Genomic DNA, 19,799 nt, shown 5'->3' with positions numbered 1-19,799 from the left:
GCTCTTCTCTCGCTCTTTCTCCCTCTGTCTTTGTTCTCAGGTTGTTAGAGAGCTCATTGATCAACGCAGAAGTGAAGGAAGGAGAGATTCTGCCTCCTACCATTCATAAGCTGATGAAAGGATACAACAAGTACCTCAGGCCTTTCTTTGACAGTAAGGAAACAGCAGACACATCCAGCAATGGAAATGACAGAACACTCTGGGGAAATATGGATTTGACAGAGAAGAAGTTCATATTACAATTTTGTGCTTGCATGTCCCTGCTGAGTAATATAGGCTGACATTCATACATTTGAATTTACTGCACATGTATTAAAGATGAGAAGAAGTCAAATTTATCTTTTGTAATATCTGTGAATGCAGAAGGGAAAAAAAGGATCCACATTGATTTAAGGCCACTAAATAAATATACATACTTATCTCAAATACTACAATCCATTTTAATTGAAATTATATGTTCAAATTATAATCCAATTATATTGAAAAATATCTACTAATATTTGTTTTAATATAAATTCTATCTTTCACCAGCTGACTAATTCACCTGGGAATAAAGTCTGTCTCAGAGGAGCAATGTTATATCATCCCCGTTAAATCCCTTGCTACTGTTGTTTTTCCAGGCTGTGGAAATCCATCACAATGTGATTATGGTTTGTTTGCTCTGTTATAACAGCCCAGACATTAACAAGACAAGAGCTATTCAGAGTTATCACTAGTTCTTCTGCCAAGCAACACAGCGCGTGTAGTGATACAAACACACATATTCACATACCCAGACATGTGTATTTACATTACTATCTGTGAACACTTTTTTGATTAAATCTCCAGCCCTTAAGTACTGGACTCATCTAAAATTTGAGACACCATCATTTTTGTGAATCTTTAAGACTCACATATATTTTAGGTAAAACAATTCTCAACATTTTTGTGCAATACGCAGAGTTTCATTGTCAATGTCATCCTTCTGCCAGACATCCTCCGGCACAGCCAGGAGGTCTTCTCAGTCTGACGAGACCTTGTTACGCAGCATGGCCCCTGACTCCAAACTTAATAATTATCTCTAAAGTTCAAGTAACCCTACAGATCGGGTAATGCACGTATTTGCTTTGTTTTGCGGAGAGTTAAATGGAAAGGTACGACTTGTGAACGGCTGTGAGCTACAGCCAGCAGACAGTTATTTTAGCATTAAGTCTGGAAACTAGAGGGAAACAGCAAGTTTAACCCTGTCCAGTATACAGGCTGTTTCTAGTCTTGCAAATGTCAGCTTCCTATTTACTGTACTGTCATGAATACATGCAATTATTGAAAATATGTAATTTAACTTATCTGCTTTTTTTTCCATATTAATGCATTTTTCCCTATGCAAAATCCATCTGGATGGATTTTAACATTTTCTTTTTTTTTTTCTTCAAAGACTGGAAAGTGAAGGGACACATCTAGCCTAGGTCTGTCCAGACTGCTTCACAATGTCATCAAAATAAGTCTTTTGTTATTGTTTTGATTGAGGACCCGCATTGGCCCAAGTTACTTATTGTACGTTTAAAGGAAAACACACAAACGTCTGCAAACGTATACTCCACATGACTGCAGTAGGAAACCAGACGTGTACAGTATCTGCGATATGACAGCAGGCTCATTACTCTCTCTCTCGCACAGAAATGAAGATGGAATAAGTGCAAGAGAATGAGAACGGGGAGATGAAACACAGGAGAGCGCAGAAGTTACTCCTCTTTGATGGTGAATCAGGCAGAACTAATTCCCTCAAGGAGGTTCACACTTGACAGACTGCAGCTGTGTGGGGGTCTTTAGCATTTTAAATATCCTATCCTTCAATAACCTTTCAGTACTGTAGCCCATGCCTTCTCAATATACTGTACTCTGTTATGTCACTTAAAACGCAGTCGTATACAGTTTGCATTTGAACATTTGAAAACTCGAAGTGTGTGCATGGAGTTATGTCTAAAGAGTAAATGTCACATACAGCTGTTAATCACTGGTTTCTTCTTTGTTTCTAGATGGTCCAGTAACAGTGGGCATGAGCTTGGATATCGCAAGCATTGATACGATCTCTGAGATCAATATGGTAAGACTTACCTTCAGCCACCTTAGGCCTCATTGTGTCTTGAAAACTATTAATGTTGTAGTCAGCGTTTGCTGTTAAATAACCATTTAGAAAATCCATTCATTAGAATCATGTCTGATGTAATGAATAATTACTCGGTAATCAAAAAATAATGACCCTCTAATGTATACACTGCTGAAATTAAATTGCAACAAAATAGTGTGAAAAATAAATCATAATATATATTTAGCTTTAATAAACTCATCGATATTCTTAATTTCTCTGTTTATGGCATCTTGTTGCCTTGAAGTACTTTATCTCATTCAACTTAATCAATCATTACATGATTAGTAGAGTTCTTGGCACTTATCAATCATTAATCAACAAGTGATTAGTGTCAAGTGCTACAGAGTCATTCCGGGTAAACGTTCAGGTTCATTCAATGTTTAAATAGTTTTTCAAGGATATTGTCCGACTTCTTTCCGTCTGTTTAATTACCATTTTATTAATATTACTGTTGTATAATTAAATTGCAATCATCTTACATGAAAACCTCTGACATCTCTTTCAGTTGTGGTTTTGTCTGATTGCTGTACATATTGACAGATAATAATTTGTGATATTTCCACTTTCATCGTTAACATGACTGAAAGGTGATTTACTGGGTTCTCAAATTCTAAAGGTCTAACCTCAAAGCTATTACAACATTTTTTGTTTCTGTCCCAATTCCTCTGCCTTAACAAAACATTAGTGGTTACTCTCACTCAGACAAACATGTTTGTTTTGATGGTGTGAAAAGCAATTTTTTCTGAAACGCTTGTCACAGTGATTAAATGAGATTTTTATTTGTGAAAGGTAAACTCCGGAGAAAGTCTGGCTCCAATTCGACAGATAATCTCTAGAGTTCATTTCTGAAAACGACTTCAGAAAATACTTGGCACACAGGCTTCTGAGATTGGAACTCTTTACAGTTAAATTGAAGCAGAGATTACAACCGCACGTAGCAGCACATTTTGCTCCTTAGAAACTGGACTATTGATGTTGATAGTCACCAGTCAGCTCTCATGTAACCTCACTCAAACAGTGGTCTATGGCTTTCCTCTGCTGGCAGGGATATTTCCTGTGTTGCTAAATATGTTTGGTTAGAAAATCCCACTCACAGCTTAGTACCAGACAATTGTAGAAAGTGATTAGGTTGACAGACGTGATGTTAACGGAGTGAATTACAAAATAAATATGTTCAGTGTCCTTAGAACCAGAACAGACTTGCTGACTTTACAAGGCTGAAGATTATTTTTGCTTTAGGCACAGAGGGGCTGACGGACCTGACTCCATCAATACCTATCAGCACAAAAAGAACCCGACAGCTGACTAATGAAATATATCTGTGAAAGAAGAAGCTTTGTTTGCTATAATCTCAAGTGCCTATCAGCATATTATTGACATGCTTGTTAAAGCTGTATAGTAGCTCTACTGTGACCTTTGCGCCTGACTCCTGCAGGACTACACCGCCACCATCTTCCTCCGCCAGCGCTGGACAGATGAGCGTTTGATATTCGAGGGCAACAAGAGCCTCAGCCTGGACGGGCGGCTCGTGGAGCTCCTCTGGGTCCCCGACACCTTTATCGTGGACTCCAAAAAGTCCTTCCTACATGACATCACCGTCGAGAACAGACTGATCCGCATCTTCCCCAATGGAACCGTTCTGTATGCTCTAAGGTAGGACGGTCAATGTTTATTGGTTGTTGTTGTGTTTCTCTTTTTTCTTCTCCGACAGACGAAAAAGTAGGCAAGGGAATGGAGAAGAAATGGCTGAGGGAGGCAGCGTGGGTTGAGTTTGAGATAATGTGATTGCAAAACAGGGAATTGTGTGAATTTCATATGCTTGACTATTGGATTGTATGAGCACAGCGGAATGTCATCTGTCAATACAAGGAGCTGTGGTCTAGCAAAATTCCCTGAAACTGCAGGATCCCTCCTACAGATATTGGTCTGTGTGCAAGGGTTTGACATGTGACAAGCTCTTGTCAGATGAAACATACATTAACGGATAGGCCAAGAAAGGTTAGCGAGAGAACGGCTATAGATGATCCAGCAATTTGATAATCTATCTAAAGCCTGTCATGATGGGATTTACATGTTTTTATGCCACATTCTTTAACCTCATCTCAAATATGGATTGTATAAGAGCTGTCCATGATGAGTTCCCTTCCCCCACTCAACCCTGTAACTCACTGGTGCTGAACTTCTTTCATGCTGAACAGTCATAGTTACTGTGTACATGCCCTGGTTGCACAATGAAATGGAAAAAGTGTCACATGGGAGAGATCCTCACTGTTCTAATGGGAAACCTGTAACTATCATGGGGGACAATGTGCAGTACATAGGTGTCATGTTATAGAAAATTGAGTACGGTATCCGGGCCCAGTTCAGCTTGGCCTTACAGTTAATCATGTCTCTGTACAATAATAATTGTCAGGAAAGCACTGTACTGCTCAGAGGGGGTCTCACATGTGAGAGGGCTCATCTGTGAATTGTGATTTATTTTTTTATTAAGTGCCCGACATTATTGGATATACTGTGACTCCGGTTATTGATTAACAGGGGCTTTGAAGGATAATTTGTGTACATTTGTACTTATATCTTTCTGAGGACCCTTTTTGAGCATAGACCATACAGAATGAGGAGATTTTGGCTGGTCCTCACATTTTTGAAGGGATGTTTAAAGGTTAAGGCTTGCTGTAATTGTTACGATCAGGCAGAGTTGTGATGGTTAAGATGAGGGTGAGGGACTTAGTGTTGCATTATGCCAATTAGTGTCCTCACCAAGAAAGAAGTACAAGTGTGTGTTTGTGTTTGTGTGTGGGGTAAATTTGAAGCCCCCATACACTGAACTGTACTGTTTCTGGGCACGACAGAGGAAATAAGGAGGATGGTTGCACTTTACAGTTCGAGAGCATGAATAGTGAGTGTAAAACAGTAAAAATAAGACCGGCACCTTGGGGACTTGAGCCTGTGAAAAGCGACAGTGAAGTGAGAAATGTGAGGTGTTGGAGTGAAGGGACAGCTGTGGTAAATGTTTCAGTGCTGTGCCCTGGGGGAACATGGGAAAGCACTGAGGTGATTGGAGCCAATTGTTGGGCAGTTAAGAGAGGAGATTGCAAATGAATTACTGTATGTTACTTTTATGGTTGAAGAGGCTACAGCTGAAATGTAATTTAAAAATGAAAATGAAACCAGTCATCCAAATTTCACAGACAAAGGCTTGTGTTAAATTGCTGTAGCAGTCAGGATAGATTGCCATGGTGAACGTTTCTACAGGTCCTCCATTTTCAAGTCAAGTTGGTGCATAGAAATTGAGATGTGTGCAGAATCAGTATCTCTAAATGACATATGAATATCCACATGCTGTGAAAACAACTAATAATAAAACTTTGTTAAAAATCCCAGACTAAAAATTGTTTGTAACAAGTAAACAAAGTTCATTGACAGTAAAAGTAAGTATATACAACTTTGTGTGATAGCCTGATAAAAAACACATATACAACAACATTAATCTACACTTTTTCTCATACATTTTGTTACATAAATATATCTTGCTTGTTATCTATGTTTTTTTTATTGATGGCCTTTAAATAGACCAGAAATCATATATATTTGACAGGGCCTTGTATCTTGTATAAACTCGTCATCAGGCATTTCCAAAACATATCAAGTAAATAGAAAATGCCTCTGCGATCATTAAGAAGACTTCTGCTGCTCTCTTTTAATAGAAATAATTTGCAAACTAAACTCACAAAAAACGATTAGGCATCACAATTAATCTTCTTTCTAAGGAAATAACATTGTATTATGTTTAACATTTTGATCCACTTAAGACCTAAACATTATGCAGGAGGAGGCTTAATGTGGCAGCACTATAGAGACTTTCTCCATTACAAGTGATCCCAATGTGACTTAGATGCATAATTTAAACCAAGCCATCAAGCCTTAGAACAGCAAAACGACGCCCAGATAGATGGAAATAATTCATAAATCTGTCATCGTTTGTTTGGATGAATAGTGCGTAAATTGAAACCACTGTGAAATAATCATATGCTATAATAACATTCCCTGTTGGTTTCCTCGTTCCTGATTATGTTCTCTTGTTCTAGGATTACGACCACTGTTGCATGCAACATGGATCTGACCAAGTATCCGATGGACAAGCAGACCTGCACGTTACAACTGGAGAGCTGTAAGGACACCTCACACTTAATAAAGAATATCAGAAGACAGCAGCTTGACGCTGTGGAAGAGAGTCAGTGGGTGGGCGTATTTTCAAATGAATCTGATCAAACCAAAGGATCAAACACATCACTTTCTCTCATCTTCTAAACTGTGTGTGTGTGTGCGTGTGCGTATGTGTGTGTGTGTGTGTGTGTGTGAGTGTGAGTGTGTGTGTGTGTGCGCGCTTTTGTCCATTGATTTCTGTGTCTGAGCCTGGTGTGTGTGTGCGTGCGTGTGCTAGCGTGTGATGGTGTGCGAGACTGCAGGCTTATGTCACACAGCAGACAGAAATTGCAAAGGCAGTTCAGGTCATGTTGAAGTATTTTACATCGTAATTTCTCTTTACTAAATGACTGTTTTCATGGACACAAAGATGTAGCTGTACTGTGCAGTAACCTTTCAAAATGATCAACCCCTGAAATGGACAGTTTAACAGTTTAGGAAGAATTCTAGACCTCTTGCTGATGGGGAAGGTTACCGCTTAGCTTAGAATAATGTTGCAGAGGTGAACAGCTAGCATAGCTTACTCCAAATCGGAATCATCCAACTCCTACCACCTTAAAGCCTAACAGCTTTACCACATTGTATCCTGCTTGTTTAATCTATACAATAACAATATGAAACGATGTCATCATAAAATGACAAGATTTTCTTTGCAATTGCAATTTGTCATAACATTTTTCTTCTTGAATACATTAAACAAACTTGTTGTTGTTATCATTAGGTACGAATGATGAAAAATGCTGTATTTTCTTCATGCCGAGGATTCTGAACGCTCAGGCATGAGATTAGCACTGATCTCTTCCAACTATTTCCCGAAATGTTATTTATTCAGTTTGTCCTTGATTTATCCGAAGGTGCTCATTATAGCAGCCGCTTTCCCAAAATAAATTACATTATTAATAAACAATTAAAACTTTATTCATATAGCTTCTTTCAAAACAGACGTTACAAAGTGCCACACAAACAACAAATATACACAAGAATACAAAACATCAAAGACAAAAGCAAATGAATACAATGTTATTTAAAATCAAAAACAGACAATTCTGTAATACAAAATGAAAGGACAGATAAAATAATCCATAAATTTTACAGCATTTAAAAGTAGAGGCAAGATAAAGGAATAAAAGAAACAAAGTAATAGCAAAAAAATTATAATAATTGGGTAAAAGTTTGTTTGGAGAGGTGATGTCAAAACACTGTTTTTCAAGTCCTCGTGTTAACTAATCCAGAGGGTCAGGCCCTTAGGCACCATGTTATAGCGTCAGCCTTTCCCCAATATCAAGCACACCAAACAAATCCTTTGAACTCCTCTTAATACATCCTAAGAATGCCAACATCTGCCAGTAGCTTTAAAAATCCTTCTCCTGTTATAAATGAGACTTCTTGAAATATGTGTCAATTTAACTAACTTGGACTGATCTTCAGTGGTTTCAAGCGAAACGTGGTGACAGTATGTTTATAATTAAAGCAAATCATTAAGAATGAATAACATGACAAGATGGATTTTTCTGGCTGTTAAAGTGATGGAAGGAAGAGAAAGTCCCCTCACCCTCAGCCTATCTCACTCATGTGCCATCTTTGCTCTCCCACTCGCGTTTTTGCTCCATGTTAGTAAATGGCAGCTAGTCAGGATGAGCTCTGTCTCATCCCTGCCAGCAGCCTTCCAGGACCCTGGTGCCAAACAAAACATTTAACTGCAGCAGACAAAAAGACATCTGAAGGTTATAGTTAGGTAACTAAGAAGATGATGGATCCCTTTTCTCTGTTGATTCAGTCATCCTGCTGCTCTACCTCTCCTGTTTTCTCTGTTCCTCCTCTCACTCAATCTCTGACTCCCTCTTGCGCTGTCTTTTCATGAAGATGTTTATTCTAGGATTTGCTTTTTATAATGCTGTGCCAAAGTGGATCCTCTACACAGGAGCGTGGTTTAAAGACAGTGTTGTTGTGTGGCAGAGCGGGCATAAATAAGATACAATTCAATACTGTACAATACAACATAATAGGATAGACTTAGTTAATCCCGAAGCAAATTCTCTGACCAGCTTGCTCCAGGATTACAGCAACACAATACACAATAGATTACAGTAGAATAAAACAATGGCGTTTAAAGTCTAAAAATATATAGATGAAAATTAAATAAAGATTAAACGTGTAAGGGAAAATGGAAATATAACATGTAAATGCTATAAATGCAGAATCAGTGCCTAATAGAAATTAACAATAGAAATGAACATGTTAGGTAAGACAGGGAAAATAATACTAAACATTAAGTAGAATGGATAATAGTAGTAATTAACGCTTCACATGGTATTGAACATAATATTAAGAAACATTTTAATATCGCATATGAGTAACACTATTGCAGCTGAATAAACAGTCATAATGCATATTGTGTTAATATTCTCCCATAATGATCAGGATTGTGGTCCAAATATTTATTAAGAAAAAGAGAGATAACGATGAATTTAATTATTTTTAGCTTTAATTAAACTTTGAAAGGCCCTGTTTTAACTTTTCCTCGTGAGCGTACTTGTTTACAAGGGTCCACAGGGCACTGGAAGATTGATAATACCCCCATGGAGCTCTTTCCATGCTATTTCCCTTCATGTCACTACACGTTTTTATCTCTAGTTTGTAAATATAATGTCAGGGCTTAAGGTCAGGAAAAATTATGAGTTCAAATAAGAGCATCGCAGTGAATGAGGGAAAAGAGTGAATTTAGAGGACCTCTCAGCATCAAACTCACCACTGCCCTTCATTAGAGGCACTCACTCCCAGCATCCTCCATGCCTCATCCTGGTCAATAATACATGACTCCGTGTGGGCTCAAATAGGGAGTGTGATGGCTAATTAATGAGTGTGTAGATTACAACAGATTAAAGAGGTGCAATATGTCCTAAACCAACAGAACTTCCTCTTACTTTTCCTAATCTCTTGCTCCCTCTGCAGATAAATTAGGAGAATACACCAAAGATGTTAAGCCTTGCTAATCACGTCTTTTCCTCCTTAACATATTTTATAATTAAATAATAATAACCATATTATCTCTTATTTATTGATACTATTATAGCTACATTATTCTTATCAAAGCACTACAAAACTGAGCTGTTGCATATTTGACTGTGTTTGTGTTGCATGCAATCTTATTTTTTGTTTCAGTTGGTTTATACTTGTACGCTCTCGGGGGCCTGGTGCATACATGACGAGGTCTATTCTTCTGTGAGGGAAGAGTTAAGCTCTTTGTGTTTTTTTCCTTTGCTACCCGCGTGCAAGAATTGAATTAACACAACAAATGCATTTCCATTAGCAGCTCCTGTTGGATCTCTCTATCAAACTGTGTTACGTGAATAATGGGGAAATAGGGAAATCCACTGTGACTGCAACTATACACAAACACTGTACTCTAAAGTTACATACTTAACCGAATTCATGTCTTTTTTCTTTAATGGCAGATATCCTGTAGCATGAGCACCACACTGTGTGCACACATACCCATTTGCTGCTCGGTAGAAATACGATGTCTTCATCTAGCTCCTCAAAGCAGTTTCTTTTTATCCCATTCCCTTTGGTTCTTGCCAAATATCTACCTTGTGCTGATGTTTAGCATTAGAGGGAATTTACCACCCACCACGGGCTGCAATCCCAAACAACCCAACCATGAGGGAATCACACTCGCACATAGCAAGTGTGCTTTGGCAATTAACATTCCCAGCTGCTCGCACCATTGCTACTTCAGGGTTTGTTTAGAAAAATAAAATAAAACTCTTGTAGTTAAACTTATTTTTTTGTAAACATAATATATTTAATAAAATATGGTACTTTCAAGGTAATTTATAATGTGCTGTTAATATGAAATTTACACTAGTACAAGGGTTCATTTCACTGTGTGTTGGTCACAAAATATATGAATTGTATCCACTGTATAATACTGATATATATATATTTCATCTAATAGTTCAATGGTTTTAGTGTTCACAAATAGTTTATGTGGAGTGTTTTTCTGGGCGTCTAAATTTAAGCTATGGCCTGATGCAATCCTATTGGACATACTGTATGTGGCTCTTTAGTTGCATATATGTCATTTAAACATGAATAATTGGTACTGTCTCATTATCTTTTCAGATGATGAACAGTCAGGAGACAGTGACATTTTCTGACTCAAAACCTGGATCACAGTATTACAACATTATTCCGTTCATTTCAATTTCAAATCAACTTAATTTGTCCCCAGAGGGCCCTTCTATTAGCATGTGAGCCTCCCACCCTGTGCGTTCTGACTAATGGGTGAAATTGTCTTTTTGCTCCACCATCTTCATCACCTATACTTTGAGTGTTTTCTGTGAGGTTCTGTGCAGGTTCATGGAGTGGGTTTGTCTTCTTTTTTTAAACAACTGCTGCAGGGATAAAACGTGTTAATGAGGACAGTGACTGTGAACTGAAACAATCAAGTTATCGGCTTTAAAACCAAAACAGCTGAAAGCCAAGACAGTTAATGACTGACAGATTAAAAATCTGCATCGAGATGAAATGAATTAAAGAATTGTGTGATAATTCTCTCCCACTAATGCGAATATTGAAAAGTGCCATGATCTTACAAAGACATTAAGTTTCTTTTTTTTCTTTTTTTATTATAGGGGGTTATAATATTAATGATGTTGAGTTCTACTGGACCAGAGGAAATGCGTCCGTCAGTGGTTTGGATACCCTGCAGCTGGCTCAGTACACAGTGGAGGATTACTACACATCTGTCTCAGAAGCCATCTATGAAACCGGTAACAAAGACATTCTAAATCTCTGCATGATTTCAATCCCACGCCTGTACTTAAGATTTAACTCCGATGTGGTATTGTCAAAATATTTAGCCCCCTGTGGGAAGAACTTCTCATTCATTCCACTTTCTATTGTTCTTCTTCTTCTCAAAGGCCAGTACCCCAAGTTGGTTTTCCACTTTGAGCTGAAGAGGAGCATTCTGTACTTCATCCTGGAGACCTACGTCCCCTCCAGCCTGCTGGTGGTCCTCTCTTGGGTTTCCTTTTGGATCTCTCTGTCCTCCGTTCCAGCAAGAGTTTGTATCGGTAAGGGGCAACATACATTTTTTCACTCGAATGCTAAAATGTACCTTTCTGACTAAATATAATTTACCTTCGCATTGCAGCGAAGCTTATCTACAGCAAATACTGCATGTCACTGCAGATGTGCTGCACTGTTTTTATGAGATAAACATGTACACTTTTTCAGAATTTGTTTACTATTGCATAGATAGAAGAGGTGTTATCAGCTCCGAGCATAAATATGAGTTGGAACTGATTATAGCGCTGAGGTTTGAAGAGAGCATCTGTGAAACTGGAGTTACCTCATCAGAACATCCAAACTACAGGAATTAACAAATCATACAGGGACTGCACCCTAAGGTCACCAACAGGAAACCAGTCCAGACTGGTTATGAACAGGATGTGCACCACAGTGCTGAGTGTCTCTAGTTGTAAGGAAAAGCCAGGATGACACCACCTTACATTGTGCAGTCAACTGTGTGCTTCCTGTTAGGCATACATGCATAAAGCAGAATGTATTTCAAGTACATCTGTCTTCCTGACTCACAACAATCATTGCACTATTTCACGAGGTCTCAGGCTGTCCGTCTGACTGTAGAACACATGTCAAGAATCGTTCATTTTATTGGCTTCACATTTGGCAAGTGTATTGTTGAAGAATAGTCAGTGTGCTGAGCAAGTTGGACCTTTCTTCTTCTTTGTCTTCGGAAAAATACAGCAGTGGTTGGCAGCAAAAACTGGCCCACTAGATTAATGATCATTGATAATTTTAATATTTTTATTTAACCATATTGGACTAGCACACACATTTGCAGTCATCTTGTGTCATGGGGGCTGATCTCCTTCACGGCAACAACATTCAGAGAATCACATCCTCTTTTGCAAGTTGTCTTCAAAGTAAAAGCACAACATTTGTTTTGTTGCTGCATTTGAATTGCAGAACTTTTATTTGAAAAGCTCCGACCTTGGATGTGAAGATTGTGTCAGTTGGTGAACTGACCTCTGATAAAGTAAAGATTCAACTTCTACTATGGAATCATTATTGTAGATAAATAAGGTAGGAGGAATGCAACATTTGTAACTTCTCTCTTTATGCAAATCTCCGGACAAAACATTGAAAAGGGAAACTGCAATAGCTCTTATAAAAAAGGATTCTAGGCAGTTGTCCAGAAGATTCAGTGGTTGAACAGATAACCTGTAGTTAACAAAGTATCTGTGTGTATTGTATTCCAGGAGTGACCACAGTGCTGACCATGACCACTCTGATGATGGGAGCCCGGACGTCACTGCCCAATGCCAACTGCTTTATCAAGGCCATCGATGTTTACTTGGGAATCTGCTTCAGCTTTATCTTTGGCGCGCTCATTGAGTACGCCGTTGCCCACTTCTGCACCCTCTCACACATGGATGCACACATGCTCATGGTGAGAGCCTCCTGAAAGTACTGTCTTTGTTGGTCATGTTTGTGGTCATTGCTGTCGTTGTGGTCACAGTCATTGTCTTCAAGACGGTGGTCATTGTCATTGTCATCACTACCATCATCATCATCATCATCATGAGCATTTTGGGGTAAGTTGAAAAGTGCTTCAAGCTTTTATAAGCATCATGTCTTTGTTTCCACTTAAAACTAATTCTACTTTTCCCAACTCTCCAACAGTACCGCCACCAAATGCATGACTTTGACGATGACATGAACGGCATCATCACCACCATCTCCACGCATGCCAGCAGAGCCAAAAAACGTAAGGAGCCTGCCGCGACTCCCTCCACAGCCCCTAACTCCACAGAGCTCACTGTCAGACCCTCCAGCCCTTCGGGCAGCGAGCCAATGCCTGAGGCGTCGCCACCGAAGCCCGGCAACTGGTGCCTCACTGCTCTGGCCACCGTTCGTAAAGTGCTCGGCTCCATAAACTGCTGTCATATAGAGAACCCACACCACATAGACAACTACTCAAGAGTCACCTTCCCCCTGTCTTTCGTCATGGTCAATCTGCTCTACTGGACATATTATCTGTACTTCTAGCAGTTGCTTGAGTACGGCATGTGTCCAATAGAGCGTCAGACAGAGAGCGTATGTAGACAAGAAGTGTTGTTTACTCTTGTTTCATTAAGATGAGTGTGTATTATTTCCGTTTGGATTCATGAGCAAAGTAGATTAAAGCTCCATTTTTATTATAAGATACTCAAATAACTATTGGTTTCATTTCATACACCTTGATTTATTAACAACAGCGGACCTATCTGGCATTGACTGGCAAGATTTCATCAATTCTGATACAAACCTTGAGATGAAAGATCATCAGTGACCAAAAAAAGCATGGCCAGTCTGCATCTCTCCTGCAATGGTACATTTATTGTGCAGGTTGTTACCATCTGGGCAAGAGAGAATGGAGCAGTTATTCAAAGCTCTTTCACCAAAGCTGCTAGCATTCTAGTGTGCGAGCAAATGCCTGCCTCATTTTTTACAGTTTATTTTTCATTTCTGCCACCAGATACAGCATTCAAAATGGAAAAGGAAAAATAATGGGTTGGGGAAGTGATGTAAAAAATATGGTTATTATAAAGGTGGTGGCCTTTGACCCATTTCCTTGTATTCTAGAAACTTTGCCAACATGATTAATATTGTGGACATTTTCCACTTGTTTTTCCATTTCCATTTGAGTTCTAAGCCTGGAACCACTACCAGATAAATGAGCATAAAATGAGCATAAAACATTTAAATCGGCGCAAAAAATGTTTTGGTAAACTAAAAAACGACTGTACATAATTATTTTAGGCGTCAATAAACTAAGAATCCCATAAATCATTGCAAATAATTGCTGTCCAACAATTTCCAGTGCGCTTCTTCAGGATGTTTACTAACGAAACCACGGCTCTATTTCAGTGACATAAAGAGATTTGAGTTATCACCGGTGCCAGACATTGAACAACTAGCTCTCATTAGCTCGAGCACCAACAAGGAAAAAGTGATTCTTAAACTAGACTTTGAGGGTCCACGGCAGCTAGGCAGGTGCAATAGATGCACAAAAGATACACCTGGATGGACGGGTACCATATTATAGTGAAATATATGTATGTGTATGATCTTTCTTCCTTTTGAGGTGCAAGTCGTGTTTCTCACTGTGCTTTTGCAACACATAAATCAGTAGCCAGACCTAGATGTGTTAGACATTGTAGAGTGATTTGAATATGAATGAAATGGCCAAAATATTTCAACAGTGTGTCATCATCTGTGCATTATCAAAATGGTAAAATGTCTGGATACGCTACAACTGAGGTGGCATATCACTCGTTCCCTCAGTATTTGGATGTGAATGTCTGTGAGTGAGTGCGTTCATGATCAAGTTACACCATTGTTTGGCCAATTGTGTTACGGGAGTTCCTTAATTGGCTGCTTTTAAGCACATAACCTAATTTTGAAAGGGATACATGTTTTTTTCAATTACTACGTAGCATTATTATAACAACTGTTTATTTACCAATATGACGTTGCAAGTTCAAATTCATTCCTTTACTTGCCAAGTGTTGTCTCCAACAGTGAAAAGCAATACCAATTTTACTTCTTGTTTTTTTTTTCAGTTTCTCTGCCTTGTAATAGTTGTTTCTACTGAAGTTAGCATGCTAATTAGCTAGCCCCATCTGGCCCGTCTTGTCTCTTTCTGATAGTGAGTCAAAGTGCAGGCCAGAGGGTGCAGGCCTACAATATATTGTCCTGTAAACACAACATTAGGGTGAAGCTCTTGGCAAGTGTCCATCACAAACTACCTACCACATTCAGTGGAGGACAAAGCTTATATAAATACATTTTTTGACATTCAGGTGATTGAGTAGGTTTGTTGCCAGTGACGTGAGCCTAAGAACCAAAGATTCCAGTTTAATTTCAGCAATCCTCATGGTTTCACTTCAGTTCTTTAACAATGACATTTTGATTGCATTACCAAATGGTAATATCATAATTGAAAATTCTGTAATAGCATGCAGTCAACGAGCACATGAAGATGACAATACATTTTCAGATGGAAAAACAGGGTTGAGTTGAACAACAGAGATGCATGTTTAATTATTGCTGTATTCAATAGTTCTGTTACATAGTCTCCCTCATTTAAATGGATCCTGAACTGAACTGACCACTCTGTTTAGGCCTAAAGCAAATGTTCCACTTTCAACAATTTTGATAATGATGCAAGCTGGTATCTATTTATGCTCCACTGCCTTTTAAAATGTTTCAATTCATAATTTAGCTGCATTGATTTTAATATTTTAATCTGTTTTTAAATATGCCATCATTTACCAAACTTTTTTGGACTTTTCTCTTTGCCTGCAGATATATCAGGATTTCCTTTTGTTTCTGTTCTTCCTGCATGATTATTGAGTGTAACTTTAGTTTCTTCAGCTTTGATTTTCATTTGGTTCAACATGATAGCGGAAAATCATAAAATGCTTAGCTGAGGCTATAGAAAAGGATAAAAAAACTTTGATTGATAGTGATGCTACTTTGGGGTCTCATCTGGGTCCAAGAGTGCAGGACGTTGGAACGTCTGTTCTCATTTTCAGTTATTTGAACTTTATTCTTTGAAAGGATGAGTGTTCATGACAGTTATTCATTTGCCACTGACTGAGCTGTGTCTGCTCTGTGGATGTCGGTGAGCACTGACCAGCTGTAAAGGCAAATGTGATAAAACACAAACTGTCAGGTTTTATATAATATTGTACCACCATTGTAGTTTTGATAGTTAATCTTCTCAGTAAATTGTACAAGACACGAATGCCGTTATGGAGCCAAAGAACCACAAGAGAGAAACCACCACAGCTTCCTCTCAGTCTGAATGCAAATAGAACGTTTTTGTGATGGAGATGATCCATTCAAAAGGCCCAAAATGCCAATTCCCCCTACGGCTCCAGAGTCACAACTGCATTATAAGGGCTGCTTTGGTCTGAGTGGGCAGCATTTTGGATGACCATTGATAACCCAAGGTAGGTGCGAACATTACAGAAATAAAGCTATACATTGGAAACATTATGGGCAACATTGCCTGGACATATATCAAGCAACTTTACAGCAACTTTGGGCAAACAGATAATAGCAGAAAATGATGGACTGTCCTTTTCTTTTCCTGTTGTGAGACGTGTGAAGTAATGCCTCAAGGTGATAATGGCTACCGACCTCACAGTTCCTTGGACTTCATCTTTATGTGAAATGTATTTATATACTGTAATACCATGTTAAAATAGGCATCGGTTTGCTTAAACTGTTGTAAATAAATAGTAACACTATGCATGTTTATCCGGTGTATGAATATGAATGGTAGCAATAAAAGAAGTTTAACGTGTGTGTTGTCCACACTTTATACATTGAATTTACTGGTGATCATAATTCAGCAAAGCAGAAGGAAAATTTGGCAAATGTACAAATGTTGAATTGCAGGTGCAGCAGACAGACTAGCTAGCGTGCAGACATACACGTGTGTGCATGTATGTGCGTTTGGCAGATGTTAGGGCAGCAGTGTCATGTTGGGAGGATGGAGAATGTGAGTCTTAATTCCCTGCAGCAAAATTAACTCTGAGTCAGTAGAATGTTGTGTCAGGAATTTATCTGAGGTCTTCTTATAGCACGCACGTGCGCATACACACACACTCAAGTATGTATACCAGAATGTTTATGGTTAAAATGTAATATTCTGTAATTTCTGTCAAAGATGCATAACCTTGATCTCAAGTGAAAAAAAAAAAATAACCCCAAATTATTACATTTTAAATAAATCTATTTATTGGGTTGGTTGGAAAAAAATGTAACCATTGCAACTGATTCCAGCTCTGAAGAAGGCCTATCTATTTGTATTTTGTGTTTTTAGTCAGTCTGACTGATATTAAGTGTTGATACTGAATAAAGTTTACATATCCTGTTGATATACAGACTGTGTACATTGTATTAATCAAACGATATTTTAATGAGCACCAATTGTGTATAATTTACTAACTCAGCTTGGATAATATAATATAACGATATGATAAATAAGATCCTAACAAGAACGAATGTGACATACACGTGTAATTCTCTTATTGTAAAGACTCTTATTGTAAAGATTCTCTTATTGCCCTCCTTCTTTGACCTTCCTAAAAAAACTATGCCACAAACACTTAATGTACAGGCTTTAATGGTTTGATTATAGTGTCTCACTATGTATGGTGCTGTGCTGACATTTCAGTTTTAGTTCACATGTTTTGTATTGATAAGGTTTGGATCCCTAAATCTACGGCTTCTTAACCACTTCCCTTACCACAGCACCACAATAATTGAAACGTATTTACTCAGACCCCAGGCTGAGCTACTTGGCAGTGACCTTTTCGTACTCACAACATACTAAAAATGCACAAAATGTAAATGTAAAGGCAATTTTCGAAAATAATGTGAGCCATGCATCCCTGTGAAAGCTTCACTACTTTAGACCAATGTCACACAAAATACAATCAATATCACTTTGTCTCTATCTGATTGTGCTATGATCTTTACACTTGGAAAATGTCTGCACTAATGTGTTGTGCTACAGAAGTATTGGGGCATATCACAGCTTTCAACATGTTCTGGTTTCTGCTGAGGGAAAAACATAGACCGCATCATCCTTCAATTTCAAACAACACAATATTAGTTCTTATAAATGAAGACCCTAACCCTAAATAAATAATGGTTTGCTATTTTTTGGAAGATTACATAATACATATTTTATTTGCTTTGTGTGCATGTACTGTTTGATTTGTAAATAAAAGATAATATTATTAAATCCGAGGGCAAATTGGTCAACTACCTTCATGGACTACTCTAATGTTGCTGAAAACCAGTAGGCCTATGTACAGTAGAATATGAGAAAACAGTGATGTAAAACCTACATTCACAGTCTGTAACAGTACGTGTTGTAACGTGAATCAACATATGCAATACTGTATGAAACTCTTATGTATTTAGCCATTGCTGTCCATTAAAAAAGGATTTCACAAAAAAATGATAATTTATGCATTTTGAGATAAAGTTATCCTTGTCAAACAACGCTGACATTTCGTAACTCATTCAAAAATCTATATTTGGAATCATAAAACCAATATTATATATAAGTAAGTAATATATATTAAAAAATATACATAGAAAATTGATAAAATTGTCATAAGTTTAAATCATATTAAATCGGTGCCGTTTATGCCTGCAAGACAATTTGATCCAGCACGTATTTTTGTTAAACACTGCTGTAAAGCACTGGGTGAGTTGTGAGGACAAATGCTAATTTGCAAAACAGCTAAGAAGTGAGCTAGTAGATAATATGTTAGCTAAACACTAAAAAGTGAGCTAAAAGCTAATAAGTGAGCTAGTAGCTAAAACGTGATGGGACCTGTGACGCAGCTTTAAAATGGCAGTTTTCTCAACTATATGTGTAAAGCCAATATCTCCTCAACACACATTCCTTTGCACATGACTCGACAGAAATCCCAGTTTAATGACGGCTTGTCTTTAGTGTGACTACCTGCAGGCTGTGGTTGCAAAGATCAGCCGCCTAATGAGGTGAGTCATATTGCGGAGCCTGTTGCTCGCCCCTCAGGAAGTCGAGTCTGAATCTGGTTCAAAGGAGGCGCAGAGGAGAAAGTCATCGCAGCATCGAGACAGATCTCAGAATGTCAAATTCAAGAGAACTGGATGTCAGCATGAGTGAGGAAAGGAAAGTCTCACAGGACTGCGGATTGATGTGAGCAATCATATTCCCTCACAGTCCATGGAATATCAATAGTGCTCTAATCAAATGGACAGTAGCAGGAGGTAGAGGCCACGAGTAGTTATAATCTAGCCAAGCAGATAAATATCTTTAGGAATCGAGATTACTGTTGCAGAATTGATGAGACCTTTCCAAAGCATGACGGAACTGATTGCACTGTGTGTGTGTGTGTGTGTGTGTGTGTGTGTGTGTGTGTGTAGGTGTGGATTGGGGGGATGTGGGTGATGCACTCTGAAAAAAGTTCTATACAGCCATCCACCTGTGCTTTTTGTCTTGAGGCCTTGTCATGCTGCCCACTTGTCTCTATTGTCTCCCTGCACATCAAGCATCAAAGCTCCACACAGCTGCTTTTAGTGTTGCAGAGTAAGCACTGTGACATGTCCACAGCCAGCTAATTCTGTAAACATGTCACACTGCAAATTGAAATCAGTAAGCCATTTAACCTTGTGATACCGTGGCATGTTCCTCCTGACACGGAAACAACATGTGCTGTGCTCCGTGTCGCCACAAGATGGCAGTGTGGAACTACAATTCACCGTCAAGTCCACTGCAGTGGAAAAGGAGCTGCACTGTGCAGCGGAGCGTAAAGAGATTCACTCACATGTTGATGCAATGGGAAGGATGAGGTGTGATCAACATGTGTGGAAAATCCTA

General features: G+C 38.5%; 1 protein-coding gene across 1 annotated transcript in view; it reads left to right on the top strand.

Annotated features, from left to right (window-relative positions):
- Positions 1-18,307, top strand: part of LOC133966715 (gamma-aminobutyric acid receptor subunit pi) — a 60,025-nt gene extending 41,718 nt beyond the window's left edge. Inside the window, exons 3-10 of the mRNA XM_062401754.1 lie at positions 41-153; positions 2,016-2,083; positions 3,564-3,781; positions 6,217-6,299; positions 10,972-11,109; positions 11,260-11,412; positions 12,622-12,812; positions 13,046-18,307. Coding sequence (XP_062257738.1) covers positions 41-153; positions 2,016-2,083; positions 3,564-3,781; positions 6,217-6,299; positions 10,972-11,109; positions 11,260-11,412; positions 12,622-12,812; positions 13,046-13,411 — 1,330 coding nt within the window. The 3' untranslated portion in view covers positions 13,412-18,307. The remainder of the gene's footprint in view (positions 1-40; positions 154-2,015; positions 2,084-3,563; positions 3,782-6,216; positions 6,300-10,971; positions 11,110-11,259; positions 11,413-12,621; positions 12,813-13,045) is intronic.
- Positions 18,308-19,799: the final 1,492 nt, after the last annotated feature.

The sequence above is a fragment of the Platichthys flesus genome, chromosome 12 (genome assembly GCF_949316205.1).
Source record: "Platichthys flesus chromosome 12, fPlaFle2.1, whole genome shotgun sequence".
Lineage (NCBI taxonomy): Eukaryota > Metazoa > Chordata > Actinopteri > Pleuronectiformes > Pleuronectidae > Platichthys > Platichthys flesus.
The sequence above is the reverse complement of the archived record's forward strand: the minus strand, read 5'-3'. Positions and strand labels throughout refer to the sequence as shown.